This window comes from Fundulus heteroclitus, chromosome 10, assembly GCF_011125445.2.
Source record: "Fundulus heteroclitus isolate FHET01 chromosome 10, MU-UCD_Fhet_4.1, whole genome shotgun sequence".
In the NCBI taxonomy this organism is placed as follows: Eukaryota; Metazoa; Chordata; class Actinopteri; order Cyprinodontiformes; family Fundulidae; genus Fundulus; species Fundulus heteroclitus.
Window position 1 is genome coordinate 2,379,180 of NC_046370.1, and position 15,275 is coordinate 2,394,454.

A 15,275-nucleotide genomic window follows, 5' to 3' on the forward strand; every position below is an offset into this window, starting at 1 on the left:
TAAAACCCGAGGAAAAGTTGTAATACGTGAAGACCCCAGTGGTGATCGGAAAATTCTAACTGGGACGTCGGCTTCAGCTTTCAACCTTAGAGATCTCTGTCCAGAAGAGTGCAGCAGGCGCCACATGGGATGACGATGTGGGATATGAGGGGTTCAATGGGTGTTGTAGCCCATCCAACCTGGACAGGATTTCATCCTCTCACAGAGCTAAAACTAACATAAACTCTACTTTGACAAATCTGCCGTCAAAGAAGCAAAAAGAAAAAGAAAGAAAAAAAGTAAATATGAATCAGACTGTAGATATTAATACCGGCCTGCTCCTGCTTATCTCTGAAGGCCCGTCTTACCCCGGTTTAAGATTTGGCAGTAAAGAAGAAACAATGATCAGAGGCAAACATTTAAATTATGCATATTTAATTCATTTGGAACTCAGAACTTACATTACCATTTCACTGTATTCAGTACATAACCTGGCATCCTGCCTCATGGTGATGCAAGTGATTCTGTCTGCTTTTCACTACTCTGAAGACCTCATTTAAAAGGCTGAAACTAAGCAGGCCCCTCCTGCTTAGTTTTGGGGTGTGTGGGGACAGACACAGCGGGCCCAAACTGTGATCAACTCTCAAGGTTCCCATGCAGTACGGCAAATTTATTATTGAAACTGTCTTATCAGGGGTAAGCCAAATGACCTCTCCACCATAAATCCATTCTCAACACTTTGACCTGAAGGGGAGACACAGTCTTGAGGCCTGATGAGTTGCTTTTATTATTCTCCATACAACTGTCTGATAAAAAAAAACAACTAAGATATTTTCCTCAACAAGACACCATCAATATTAATGTTCTTACCTGGGACCTATGAGGTGAAAATGATCATGCTAAAATATGAGGAAGCAGCATTGTGTTTAATGTTCAAAGAGAGAATGCTGGATTTGTGCCAGCTGTCACAGTATAAAGCCTTGTTGCAGCCCTGTACTGTCATTCGAGGTGTTGACGCAGCACAGGCACATAGAAAAGGTAAAAAAAAATGTTTACAGTTTAATGTCTTTGTAGGAGTAAATTGCATTTAGAAATGTTTTATTTTATATACGTGTGCATGTCTGGATCAATATACCCTAAAAGTCTTATTTCTTTTTACAAAGTCTTTTAAGCAGGTTGGACTTTTAACTTTTGAAGAATGGCAGGTCAAATCATAATCCCTGTACTGCTTCTGTTGGCTACAGGTAAGCAGCCACACAACTTGTTCTTAAATGATTTCTAATGAAAAAATTAAATACAGTGTTTAATAATGTATATCCACTCGTTAGACCTTGGTGGTAATGAGTGAAGAAATATGTTTGCCGACCTTCCTAACATTTTAACAGCACAACGTTTGCTGTAGACTCCAGCAGTTTTTAAACTACTGAGGGTGTGTTTTAAACTTTCTGCTTTACTTTAAAAAGGATGTTTGTGGCATAGACTTGAAAATATATACCTGAATTATTTTGACATCAACAACTGTAAATGTTCTTTCTTCAGGCAGCCACTCAGGCAAGTGAGAGTATTATAATGATGGTTCATTTCAGAAAATAAACAAAATCTGCAAAAACATCCATAAGAGAGAAAAAATGTGTAATGGGCTTGTGACCTGTCCAGGACGTAAACTACCTAGTCCATTGATTGATTGTTGTCACCAGCCTCCGATGACCTGCATGACTAAGTGGGTATAGATCAAATAGAAATGGGTGGTTTTTCTTTCCACTGTCGCTTCATGCTTAGTATGAGGGATTGCTGCAAAGCCATGGACAATGAAGACGACTCTCCCTGTAGCTCTACGCTTCTCCAGGAGTGAATGCTGCTTGTTGGGACTTTGAAACAATCAACTGGTTCCCTTATATAGGAAATTTTTGACCAATCTGTATAATATGATTGAATTTGACTTTGTAAAGTGCCTCGAGATGACATGTTTCATGAATTGGCACTATATAAATAAAATGTAATTGAATTGAATTGAAAATCTATTCAATAAAAGTATATTAATGGAAAAAGTAGTCATATTAAATAAATAAATGTTAAAGTTATCTTATCCTGACCTCGCCCGCAAGCTGAATTCTCGCGGTATTTGTGCATTCACAAACACCACTCCTGCTTCAACAGTTTGTGACCGAACCAAAGACGGTTTGGGTAAATCACGTTGCAGTATTATGGGTTTAAGGTGGGAATTACTGCTTTAATGAAAGCGATAGCTGGCAGCTGCCCCCGTAACCTGTGGTTTCTCATGGCGCCTGCTGCTTACGTTTTAATTCGATACCATGATTGGCTAAAACCAGCCTTTGGTAGGTGGGCACTTCACCCCCTTCAGGTCAGAAAGCTCTGCTAAACGTCCTGATTGATAATGTGCAAGGTTAATCATATCATGAAACTCATTAAAGGTAATGCATTCCATGAAATAAAACTAGCATACATATTACTAAACAGCTGTTTTTATTGTCTTTGTTTTATTAAGTATTTTATTGTTATTTATATTACGTTTATTAATTTAAATATAGTAAGACAATATTTAAATAGTAAGAGAATGGTTAGTAAGACAATCCAATATAAGCTAAGATCCTAACATTGCCACAAAAATCAAATGGGTCTTTTGTTTCCATGATATCTATGTGTTTTTATAAGTGGACTGACAACCCATGATGATGAGGATTAATATAATATAATTATTAACAACAACAATGCTGCTACTACTACTACTACTACTACTACTACTACTACTACAATTACTACTACTACCACCACTACTACCACTAATAATAATAATAATAATAATAATAATAATAATAATAATGCATTTATTAATTATATTTAAGTATACCTGTACATTGAATTGGAAAAAGTTAGTAACACAAATAAGCAATTGTCTAAATCTAGTTATACTGATTTTTATATTTATTGATATCTGTGTTTTATAGGTGGAGTGACAATTCAGGCCCAAGGTAAGCTGAGTGTTAAAGTTATCCATCTATTTGTCTGTCTGATACATATGACAGGGGGGTTGGGTGCCTTTTGCACCGCACTGTAACCTCTAATGTTAATTCTGGATAAAGGCCCATAAGGAATGCTTCTAAAATGCTGCTGTATTCCAGAATTACAGTCCAATTTAATCAGGTAATGTCTTGTACTTTGTAGGACCACTTTACCCCTTCCAAAATGTTGGAACAACGAGCCCCCGAGACGATGATGGAAGCTCCCCTCGAATTACACTTCAAGAGAGCTTTAACTTTTTTGGCCAGAATTACTCTCAGATTTTTGTATGTTTCCCTAATTTCTTATACTTCAAGTCACTTTTTTACTGTATAGAGAAAAAAACAAAAACAAATGTCAGTTAATATCATTAACCAGTTTGATTGTTTGTTTGTTTTTTCAGTTGAACAACAACGGTGATCTGACCTTTGATGCACCATGGTCTAGCTACATTCCTGAACAATTTCCAAGGCATGGAGGCAGAGACATCATCGCTCCATTCTGGGTCGATTTAGATAACACACTCAATGGCGACATCCGCTATATTCAGCACTCAAGTGGCCCAGTTCTGCAGCAAGTTTCGGATGACATCAATGCATACTTCCCAGCCCTTTCCTTTCATGCCAACTGGGTCTTTATTGCAACATGGCACGAGGTTCCATATATTGGCGAGTCTGGAACAGTAAGTGATATATCTATAGATGCTGAAATCAATTTGATATGTGATCTGAAATAAAAAAAACAAAAAAAAAAAACTGTGTTCCGATAATTGCTTCTTTCACAGGAAACAACCTTTCAGGTCGTCTTGACCACCGATGGGCAATTCTCATTTGTGCTGATGAATTATGGGTCCATAGCACCTACATCAAGGCCTGTACAGGTTAGAGCGATACAAATGAATCATGTGTTCAACCGAGTGCACATCTCTGTGAAATACAAAAGGAAATGCATTTAACCATGCACATGTAATTTTTAGGCTGGATATGACACAGCCGATTCCTCTCACCACTTCAGCATCCCTGGATCAATGACTAATAATGCAGTCGGAAGCAACTCCTTTTTCAGCCTTCATAGTAACGTCAATGTACCTGGACGCTGGGTCTTCCGTGTAGATCAAGGTTCAACAGGCTACACTTTCAATGGTAAGAGCTGTGTTAAATGGAAGGTACTTCTTTTTAATAAGTAATGTCTTGGGGGAAAACGGGACAACCCAAGCCCAATTTTTTTCCCGGAGAAATTGTGAATAATTCTCACAATGCATGGCTCTGTTCTCCTTACCTGACTCCGCCAGATAGATTTGCTCCGCATATCCATCTGGAAACCTTCCGTTGAAGTAATTTTGGGAAGGGGCGAAAATACTGGTTAGCTGATTGGCCTATGTTGGTGATAGACGGGCCAAATAAACCAATCAGATTCGTCGTCGCTCTGTTACGAGCGACGAGGAAAACACAACCACAAGCCAAGCTACTCTTGCTGCTGCAGGTAAAGGCTCGTTAGCTCAGCAAAGAAATACTCTGTAATTCCGATAAAACTTGCTCGATAGCCACGCTAACGCTAGTTTCGTCGGCTGAAGCCGCCATGTTCTTTAGACTGAACTGACGCGCTTCTCGTTGCGTCACACCTCAACCCGCCTCAAAGCCAACGCTGATTGGACGTTCGTTTGGTGAACGGCTCCAAATTTTCTTTAACGGAGAGTATCCAGACTGATCTGCGAGTGAAACCTTGAAAGCTCGCGAGATCAGGATGGTCTCACGAGGCTACTGTTCTCCACCGTTAACTCTGTTCTAAGCACTCTTTCATCTTTATGTGTTGAGAAAAATTCTGACACCTGTGAAAAGTTCCAGCAGTTTGTGACAACCTGCTTGGTGCATAGAGCTGGCTGCACCGTTTTCCTCTCTCCCTCTAACCTCCTGTCATCTGACAGCCCGACACGCCCTGGCCACGCCCTGGCCACGCCCTGGCCACGCCCTGGCCACGCCCCTTACCACAAGCACTCACCTGATTTGTCCGCAGTTCAAGCTGGCTCCCGACTCCAGTTTAAAAAATGTCAGTGTCTCAGCAGACAAGAGACAGAGACAACCGCGACCATTTCATTTAAAATCAAGTCAGACAGAGGCTAAAAAAATTCATCCGAGGCTGTTTTACCCCTCAGGCTGTGTTTTTTGACACAATAAAAAATACATCCACTTCTGTGTTCTGTGAAACAAGGACATTTTTTTTTGTGGGGAAGAGATTTGTGTTTATTTTTTAATGGACATTTAAAAAAAAAAAAAAAAAACTGTGGAACAAACATTTCTGTTGTTGGTCTTATCTGTAAAACAATTTTTTTTCATTCATTGTACTTAAGGGTCTACACCTTGAATTGCATGGTCCTTGTGTGACTGGTATAAAAACAAACAAAACTTAAAATCCTTTTTGTCAGAAGGAATACCTGGCTGGCACCCCTATAGGTATAAAGACCTACAAACCAAGAAAAATAAATCAAAACTATCACAAGTTTATTAATAAAATACATATTCCTAAACTAATTCCTCTGCCTCCACATTAACCTTCTACCTTTATTCCAAGTTCTGCTGTGTTTCAACAGTTCGAACTTGAGGACTTTAATCAGTTGGAGAAAATAGTTAATAAGACAAAGACTTCTTCCTGCCCTCCTGATGTTATTCCAACTCACTTTTTAAAGAACATTATTTGGGTCTGACATTTTAGAGGTTTTTAGTAGCAGTCTCAACTGAGGTGTTGTTCCAGTTGGTTTTAAACATGGAGTTGTGCCACCGTTGTTGAAGAAACCCAGTCTTGATACTTCTGTTCTTTCAGGCCCAATTTTTATTCAGCTCAAGATTTTGGTTTTTATTCAGCATCAGTCTTTTTCAAATAACACACAGCATCCTTGAGAATGTTCAATCAGGCTTTAAAACCCTTCATTGCACTGAAACGGCACTTTAAAAAATATTTAACAATGTTTTACTAGCTACAGATTCAGGGACACAGTTATTCTCCTCCTTTTAGATCTGAAAGCTGCCTTTGATACCGCTACGCATCCTCTTCTGATCTCAGTAGCTTCGAGCAGTTTGTAAAATCTCATGTGAAAGATCTTTGAGTAATTCTTTACTCAAATTGTTCTTCTTTTGAACCTGTGATTCACAATTTTATTAGCTCCCAATTTCATTATTGCAATTCTTTGTATGTTGGTATAAGCCAGGCCATCCTCTCACAACTGCAGTTGGTTCAGAACGCTGCAGCTCGCCTCCTAACATGAACAAAAACCAGGAGCACAGTAAACCAGTGCTTGTTTGTCTTCACTGGCTTCTTGCTCATTTTACAATAGATTTTAAAGTTTGATTGTTGACCTATAAGGCCCAAATGGGCTGGCACTGTAATAATCGGAGGCGGAGGACCCAGAATTCAGCCAGACCAGCAGAGGTTTCTTAAAAAGAAGCTTTTTAATAACAAAATAAAAAAAACAGGGGAAAAAGCCAAAAAGACCGTCAAACAAAAAGACGGCACAAAAATAAACAGACTAACGGGACAGGCAAGGCAGGAACAGACAGAACAGGATGGCTCAGGTTACTGGAGACAAGGGGTCAAAAATCCAAAAGCAAACCATAACAGAAACTTGCAAGATGAGACTCACCCATACTCAACAAGACGACCTGGCACTGATGTCTGGTCTCAAGAGTTTATATGGAGGAGGAAGCAGGTGAAACCGGTGAGAGGTGATTGCAGGAGGGGTGGAGTTAGGCAGGTGTGCAGAGTAAGTAATTAGACCAGACATCAGTGCTGAGGCTCAAAACAGGAACAGGGGTCCGTTCTTCGTACGTTGCTTAAAACATCCGAGATCAAATGAGACATCCAAGATGATTTCATCCGGCTAATCATGATCCGGCTAATTGGGTTCTTCGAACACAGCTGTTGTTTACGATTAGTATGGCTGGATTGAGTTATCTGAGACAACTGCGCGTTCATGCGTTTGTTTAAAAGGGGAAATGTATCGATAGTAGAAACATTGATCAGCAACGCTGCTATTGGCTGTTCAGCATGGCCAAAGAACGCCCACAGTTTTTCTCCCAGCAGAACAAGAGCTTTTAATGGAAGGTTATGCCGAATTTGAGTCATTAATTAAAACGACGGTGAACACCTCAAAGTCTGCTAAAGCCAGAAGAGAGGGCTGGCAATGAGTAACAGACAAATTAATGCACAAATACTGTCCATGGTAGATGTTTCTATCACTTTCTACAGTATTAATTTTTGCATTTTAATAATTTGGTATTTACTTTGTTCTTTTCTATCAGAGCCTCCACGGGACCCGCTAGAACATGGGGACAAGTAAAAGTGAAATACTAGAATATTCTACAAAATGGTAGCCTTAAATTTTTATACTTTATTTTAAAAAGGCACTTGTTATGTCAAGAGATTCAAATTTCGGTGACATTCCTTAGACACTGAAAGTAAAGGACACGTGCAAACTGGGAATTTTTAACAAAAAATTATCTATAAAAAAATGAAGTTCTTCCTTTTCCAAGTCATACAGTTTACACTGTAAAACTGTATAGCTCCGTATCTAGATAATCCATCCATAGTTTTTTTTCTAATACAATATACGGCTCGACAGGAAGCAAGCCTTTCAAAGTAAAACTAAACTTCACAATAAAATGGCCTGAACAAATCTTACCGAATATGATAAAAATAAAAAGCAAACCATCATACAAATAACTTAAATATTTTCTATTTATGGCTCTAACACCACCTTTTCCTCTTTAAAAGCCACTGTTAAATGATGTGCTTGTCTGTTTATAACAGTCACCAAGAAAAATCTCTCTACAATTACATTGTCGTGCTGCGCTAAAGGATCCTGTCTATTGCGCAATACGCGGTTAATTCGAAAAGCTGTAAAAATTATTCTTGCACCTTCCGCAACAGGTTGCAGTCGTAAAAATGGACATGACTACGACAGACTTCCCTATCTCCTCCGCTTCTAAAGCCGTGATCTAATCTTGTTTACATTAAATAAGCCTGCTCTCGAGCAGGTTTAAGCTGGCGCACATGTTGCTATAACAAGTGCAGGATGTCTTTCGAAGAACCAAACGATCCAAGATCATGCCAAATCGTCAACAATCAAATCCAGCTAACTGAGTAAGCGACGTACGAAGAACGAACCCCAGATCAGAAACCAAACTTAAAATAATAACTGTAAAAGAAACCTCAAAACTCACACTAAGACACAAACCAAAACTAAGACAGAACTCCAACTATGACAGAACCTAAAACACAAATAAACCAAAAAGCAGGGAAAAGCTAACTTTAACCAAATCATAAACAGGAACCAAGACAGAATATTACAGGCACCTGCATATTTATCTGATCTCCTGCAGCCTTATGTGCCCTCAAGATCCCTTAGATCTAATACCCATTTGTGTTTAGTTGTCCCAAGGTCCAGGCTGGTCCACAAAGGTGTTTGGGCTTTTTCTGTTGTCTGTTCAAAAATCAGGCAGGTTTTTTATTTTCAGATCAGTTTTATTAATTTCATATTTAATGAAATCTTTGTGTTCAAAGAGCCGACAACAACTCCAACTACAGGTAACCTTAAAGTGAAGTCTATCTATCCAATAATATATAAAAAAAAACTGATTTTTTTTGTATTGACATCAGTTTTTTTTCTTCATTTTATATGTAATAACATCTTTGTGTTTAAAGAACCGACAACAACTCCAGCTCCAGGAAAATAGAAATCAATAAATCTATTGATAGCAAAATCAATTACTTTTTTTGTATTGACATCAGTTAAATTTAGGTTATATTTATTGACATCTTGATTTATTAATGATACTAATTCTAGGGTAAACGTTTTTTATTCTCTCTCTCTCTCTCTCTCTCTCTCTCTCTCTTGCTCTCTCGCTATATATATATATATATATATATATATATATATATATATATATATATATATATATATATATATATATATATATATATATATATATATATATATGTGCGCTTCTATCTGCTCCTAAACATACCAGATTTGTGCTCTACTTATTTTAGTTTCATTCAATGGTCTACAAAACCAACCTTTAAATTGGTCATGTGTAACGTTCATGCTTTCACGTTATCTGTAATATTTTAGATTTTGTTTTTTTAATCTAACACAGATCCCTGTGAAGAGCTGCACTGTACAGAGTATGAGCGGTGTGGGGAGAGAGATGGAGTGTACGGCTGTTTCTGTGATGAGGACCACCATAGACCCAACAATGAGAGCTACGGTAAGGTTAAAAACATTAAAAAAAGTGATATTAACATTTCAGGTGAGTAGAATTTGGTTTAACTCTCATGGATAAAGATACACTTGTGCATCTTTTTATATAAGAGAGATTTGCTGTCCGAAGGTTAGTTCTCTAATTATTCCCTTTTCAAGAATCAAAATCAAGAGTTTTATTTTTCAGTGTCACCATAATGAAATTTTGTTGAGACCTCGGCTCAGAATCCACCTATATTATAATGACAGTGGTCAATTAGATTTTAAAATGTAAAATCATTATGTAATAGACCCTGACTTTTCAGCATTGTTATTTAAATTGAAAGCCAAAGCACTGGCATATAAGGGGGGTTTGGTTACCATATAAAATACATTAAGTCTGTTTTTCATTTAAAAACAAGAAATTTCAGCCTAAACACTTTTTGACAACAGTAATGCAAACCAGTAGAGAATGGAGAGCTTTACTGCAACCTGCTTCAGAGACAAGTAGATCTGTAGATCATCTGCGTATCAGTGGAAGGATAACTGGTGCTGAGTTATAATGGCTCCACTGAACCTCTTAATCTTTCTGTCTCTGGTGAACAGACTCAAACATCACATGCAGCAGCAGTTCAGGCATCATGTCCATCTCTCGCTGCCAGCTGTTTGAAGCGGGCTTTCACTCCAGTGCTCTCCACCTCCAAGATGAATCTTGCAACGGGACGATCCAGGACGGACGACTCGTGTTCCACTTTGACAACGACAACCATCTGTGTGGGACAACTCTGAGGGTATAGTTAGCAAATTAAAACATCTTGTTTCAGGCTTATTCTGTTGCAACAGTCAACTGATACATTGTATTTTATTTTGCTGTTTAGAGCAATGGAACTCACTTCCTGTATGAGAACACCATTCATGGGGATGTGGACACTCATGGAGTTCTGATCAGCCGTCAGAGGACCATTAATCTGCGTTTCTGCTGTGTTTACCCTCTGGAACAAGCCCTGTCAATGTCTGTGGGCATCAGTCCAATGGAGAGGTGACAATCCTATTTTCTCCGTTTGCTTTATTTAACAGCTGTTCTATTTTATCCAGTTCTACATCTGTCTACTCCAGTCATTAATTATTTATTCCAATACAATAGAGAAGCTTAGTCAACCACTCAAATGCATACATCTATGTGGTCACATTGAATGTTTATTTTGCAGCATTGTGGACAAGAAACTTCCTTTTGGCACCGGATCATATCGTTTGAAAATGACCCCCTATGAAGATGAAGACTTCCTCACGTCCTTCAGCACTAACGCAATCATAGGCCTTGAAATTAATAAAGTGCTTTTCGTGGAGGTGAAAACAGAGGGAGTGGATGAGGACCAGCTTTCCACAATTCTGGAATCTTGTTGGGCCACGCCAGTCAATGATGCAGACCACCCCGTCCGCTGGGATCTCATCGATTCACAGTAAACGAGAACATCTGTCATCTTTATAACTCTTGTTACTTTACTGCCTGCTTCAAATTTTAACTCCTGCATGGTTTCTGCTTCACAGGTGCCCCAATCCAGCAGATGGAACCGTAGAGGTGATTAAGAACGGTGTCTCCACTGCGGCACGTTTCTCCTTCAAGATGTTCACTTTTACCAACCACACAGAGATCTACCTGCACTGCAATGTTCACTTGTGTCTTTTGGAAAACAACAACTGCACAGCTGTAAGTACCATTGTGGGCCGGGTTCGGTTAAGTCATGTACAATGAAGTTATACACCTTCAGAAGCCTCTAATGTTTTTCTTTTTTTACAGGATTGCTCTCCTGGACACCAAAACCGCCGCCGGAGAGACGTATCTTACCATGACTCAGGAAGTCTGTCCCTTGGACCACTAGTTCTTGGGGAACAACAGACGAATGGTACATTTCTGTCACTTTCATTGCTTTATAAACATAAAGATCATATTGCAATTGGTTAACAAATTTTATATATTGTCTTTTTACAGGTGAACTGATCTACAGAAATGGTGCTTCAGACCATCTGACATCAATTGTTACCTTGATTGTCAGTTTGCTGATGACCAGAATTTGGGCAAATTGAGATCAAAGAAGGTTCATGACCAAAAATCTAAAAAAGATTTATGTTGCTTAGATGTTAAATTTTGGTATTTTCTTGTAATTAGGTGAAGATAAAAACAATTGTGCTCCACATCTGTAGCATATATAACATTTCGTTTTTGTTCCGTTATTACTCTTATATTATTATTATTAGTTGTCGATAATATTAGCGGACGGGAAATGTGAATTGTTATGCGTGTGTTAAGGTTAGATATAGAGCTAATTAATGTTCACAGGAATTATCAAACTGAATCAAATTTTTCTTAATGTCTAAACTGTGTTTAAGGATGTTTTGCTTGTGGGAAATGTATGCGATCAATTATAAAAGGGAATAAAATAGGAATTTGAATTCATCTGTCTCTTTTCATCCTGTTTGCTGTTGCTAAATGACTCAATAAACTGTATAAAGTATGTATAACAAGTTTTTTTTATTATATTTTCCCCAGGTAAGGATCTAAAAAGTTTTGTAAGGAACAGCTTTTAACTTCAGAAGTTAAAGGGTTTCTTAAACATGTATGAATAAAATCCTTTGAAAACCAACTTTGACAAACTTTGAAGGACAGGTGGTCAGGGATTGTGAGATGGCAGATAACTCATTCCCTCTTAGTTTCCCAAATACATGGAACATGAGTTGCTCTTAATTGGGCCCTGTTGTCCCACCTTGGAGTGGGCATTGAGGGGGAAACACAGCCTGCTGCATTTAGTTTGCTCTGTCCTGGGCTGTTGAAGCGGTGATTTCAATGCCGGCTGGCCTGTGTTCCCCCCAATATATGCCATCCTGGTAGACAGATGTTCTGTTGGCTGTAGAGAGAATTTGTGGTTTCTGCTGTGGTGGTGTGAGCTGGGACAGGAAGAGTCTGATCGGGAAGCAGATGCAGCTTTCGTTGCACGGCTGTGCCATGTGGGGGTGAAATGACCAGCTGGTCTTAGCACACAGCTCTGGTTGCTCTGGACGGCTGGTTCATTCAACTTGAGTTGGCCCCGTTTCTGGATCAATGGATTCGGGAGTTGTCGAGGCATGGATTGGGATATGGAGCAGGTTTGCCCAGATTGGGGCGGTGCTCGTCACTGGTCTTGGCTTATTGCTAGAGCGGTCAACTCTCCTCCATCCTGGTGATGGTCCTGAGAGTATAGAATGTATGCGTGTGGGGCTCTCTTCTGCTCTTCCCTGGGATGGAGGATGAAGCTATCCTAGTGTGTCCTTCTTGGGCTCCCACACTCAAACGTCTGGGGTTCTGGCCTCGTCCTGGTGTGGCAGGTCTTTGGCCTTTCACAACCACTGTTGACCATTTTCCTTATATACCAACCTTACATATGCAAGTGCAGTCTCACAAACACCCACAGATGTTAGGATCCAGGAGCTTACAAATGCACTTCTATACAGATTCAATTAAATTTTATTTATATAATGCCAATTCATGAAACATGTCAACTCAAGGCACTTTACAAAGTCAAATTCAATAATATTATACAGATTGGTCAAAAATGTCCTATATAAGGGAACCAGTCGATTGCTTCAAAGTCCCAACAAGCAGCATTCACTCCTGGAGAAGCATAGAGCCACAGGGAGAGTCGTCTGCATTGTACATGGCTTTGCTGCAATCCCTCATACTGAGCATGCATGAAGCGACAGTGGAAAGAAAAACTCCACATTAACGGGAAGGAAAACCTCCAGCAGAACCGGGCTCAGTATGAACGGTCATCTGCCTCGACCGACTGGGGATTACAGAAGACAGAACAGAGACACAACAAGAGAGACAAAAAAGCACAGAAGCACACATTGATTCAGTAATCTGTTCTACATTAGATGGTAGTAGCAGGTGAGCCGTCTTCTCTGGATGATGTCACAGTTAACAGAACTTCAGACCAGGTGTACCTACAATGAAGAAAAAAGAGAGAGAACAAAAAGTTAGAAGCTGAAGTGACAACAGTCATTACAATGTAATGAAATGCAAAACTGGAGAACAGTAGAAATCAGTAGAGAGAGAGAGAAATAGGCCCTGATGTCCTCCAGTAGCCTAAGCCTATAGCAGCATAACTATAGAGGTAGCTCAGGGTAACATGAGCCACTCTAACTATAAGCACCTTATTAATATGGGATTAAAATGACATGTCTTGGTCAAAAAATAACACCAAGATTTTTTACTTTATTACCAGAGGCCAAATTAATCCCATCCAGATTAAGTGATTGATTAAGAAGTTTATGTTTTGAGGACTCTGGTCCAAAGATTACAACTTCTGTCTTGTCAGAATTTAAGTGCAGGAAATTTAAAGTCATCCAGCTTTTGATGACATCAAGACATGACTGCAGTCGAAGTAACTGATTGGATTCATCAGGATTTATGGATAAATATAGCTGAGTGTCACCAGCATAACAGTGGAAATTAATCCCATGCTGTCTGATAATTTTACCAATTGGACGCATATATAGTAAATAGAATTGGTCCAAGGCCTGAACCCTGTGGTACTCCACAATAGAGGCTAGTTGTGAAAGCTGAGCAGAGTCTAGATCAGAGCCGGGCAGGATACCTTTAGAGCGTAACGCGGAGGACGGAGATGAAAGGGCGGCCAGACGGGAGCTTCTTCGAGCAGGAGGATTTGGAGAAGGGTTGATTTCTTCTTGATTAAGGAACAGGGATCCAGCAGGGTCATCTGATTTGAAATCTGAGATGATGCGATGCTGTTGCTTGCTGGTTAGCAGGCTGAGACATGGATTTGAAGTTGCTTTTAAGATGAGCGCGGGATGCTGATTGGGCTTCATGGAGGTGCGGTCCGGAGCTGATTGGCTCACATCAGAGACGGATCGGCCTCTGATTGGACAGAGACAGGCAATTTCAGTTCAATTCAATTTTATTTATATAGCGCCAAATCATGAAACATGTCATCTCAAGGCACTTTACAAAGTCAAGTTCAATCATATTATACAGATTGGGTCAGATTATACAGATTGGTCAAAAATGTCCTATATAAGGAAACCAGTTGATTGCATCAAAGTCCCGACAAGCAGCATTCATTCCTGGGGAAGCGTAGAGCCACAGGAAGAGTCATCTGCATTGTACATGGCTTTGCTGCAATCCCTCATACTGAGCAAGCATGAAGCGACAGTGGGAAGAAAAACCACCCATTAACGGGAAGGAAAAACCTCCGGCAGAACCGGGCTCAGTATGAACGGTCATCTGCCTCGACCGACTGGGGTTACAGAAGACAGAACAGAGACACAACAAGAGAAACAAAAAAGCACAGAAGCACACATTGATCTAGTAATCTGTTCTACGTTAGATGGAAGTAGCGGGTGAGCCGTCTTCTCTGGATGATGTCACAGTTAACAGAACGCCAGACCAGGTGTACCTACTATGAAGAAAATGAGAGAGAGCAAAAAGTTAAAAGCTGAAATGACGACAGTCATTTCAATGTAATACAATGCAAAACTGGAGAACAGTAGACTGAAGAACAGTAGAAATCAGTAGAGTGAGAAAATTAGACCCTGATGTCCTCCAGCAGCCTAGGCCTATCACAGCACAACTATAGAGATAGCTCAGGGTATGAGCCACTCTAACTATAAGCTTTGTCAAAAAGGAAAGTTTTAACATTAGTCTTAAAAATAGATAGGGTGTCTGCCTCACGGACCAAAACTGGGAGTTGGTTCCACAGGAGAGGAGCCTGATAGCTAAAGGATCTGCCTCCCATTCTACTTTTAGAGACTCTAGGAACCACCAGCAGACCTGCAGTCTGAGAGCGAAGTGCTCTGTTAGGAACATACGGGGTAATCAGAGCTCTGATATATGATGGAGCTTGATTATTAAGGGCTTTATACGTTAGAAAGAGAATTTTGAATTCTATTCTTGATTTAACAGGAAGCCAATGAAGGGAAGCTAAAATTGGAGACATATGATCCCTCTTGTTGATTTTCATCAGAACTCTTGCCGCAGCATTTTGAATCAGCT

At 39.6% G+C, this 15,275-nt stretch overlaps 1 protein-coding gene across 1 annotated transcript; it reads left to right on the plus strand.

The window, feature by feature from the left end:
• Positions 1 to 989: 989 nt before the first annotated feature.
• Positions 990 to 11,684, plus strand: LOC105923178 (alpha-tectorin). Its single transcript, XM_036141792.1, has 14 exons — positions 990 to 1,017; positions 1,143 to 1,223; positions 2,946 to 2,969; positions 3,163 to 3,284; positions 3,401 to 3,679; positions 3,782 to 3,877; positions 3,974 to 4,139; positions 9,147 to 9,257; positions 9,836 to 10,020; positions 10,108 to 10,268; positions 10,438 to 10,689; positions 10,778 to 10,937; positions 11,028 to 11,133; positions 11,220 to 11,684. The coding sequence occupies exons 2-14, from the start codon at positions 1,178 to 1,180 to the stop codon at positions 11,312 to 11,314; spliced, it is 1,803 nt and encodes a 600-aa protein (XP_035997685.1). The 5' UTR covers positions 990 to 1,017; positions 1,143 to 1,177; the 3' UTR covers positions 11,315 to 11,684.
• Positions 11,685 to 15,275: the final 3,591 nt, after the last annotated feature.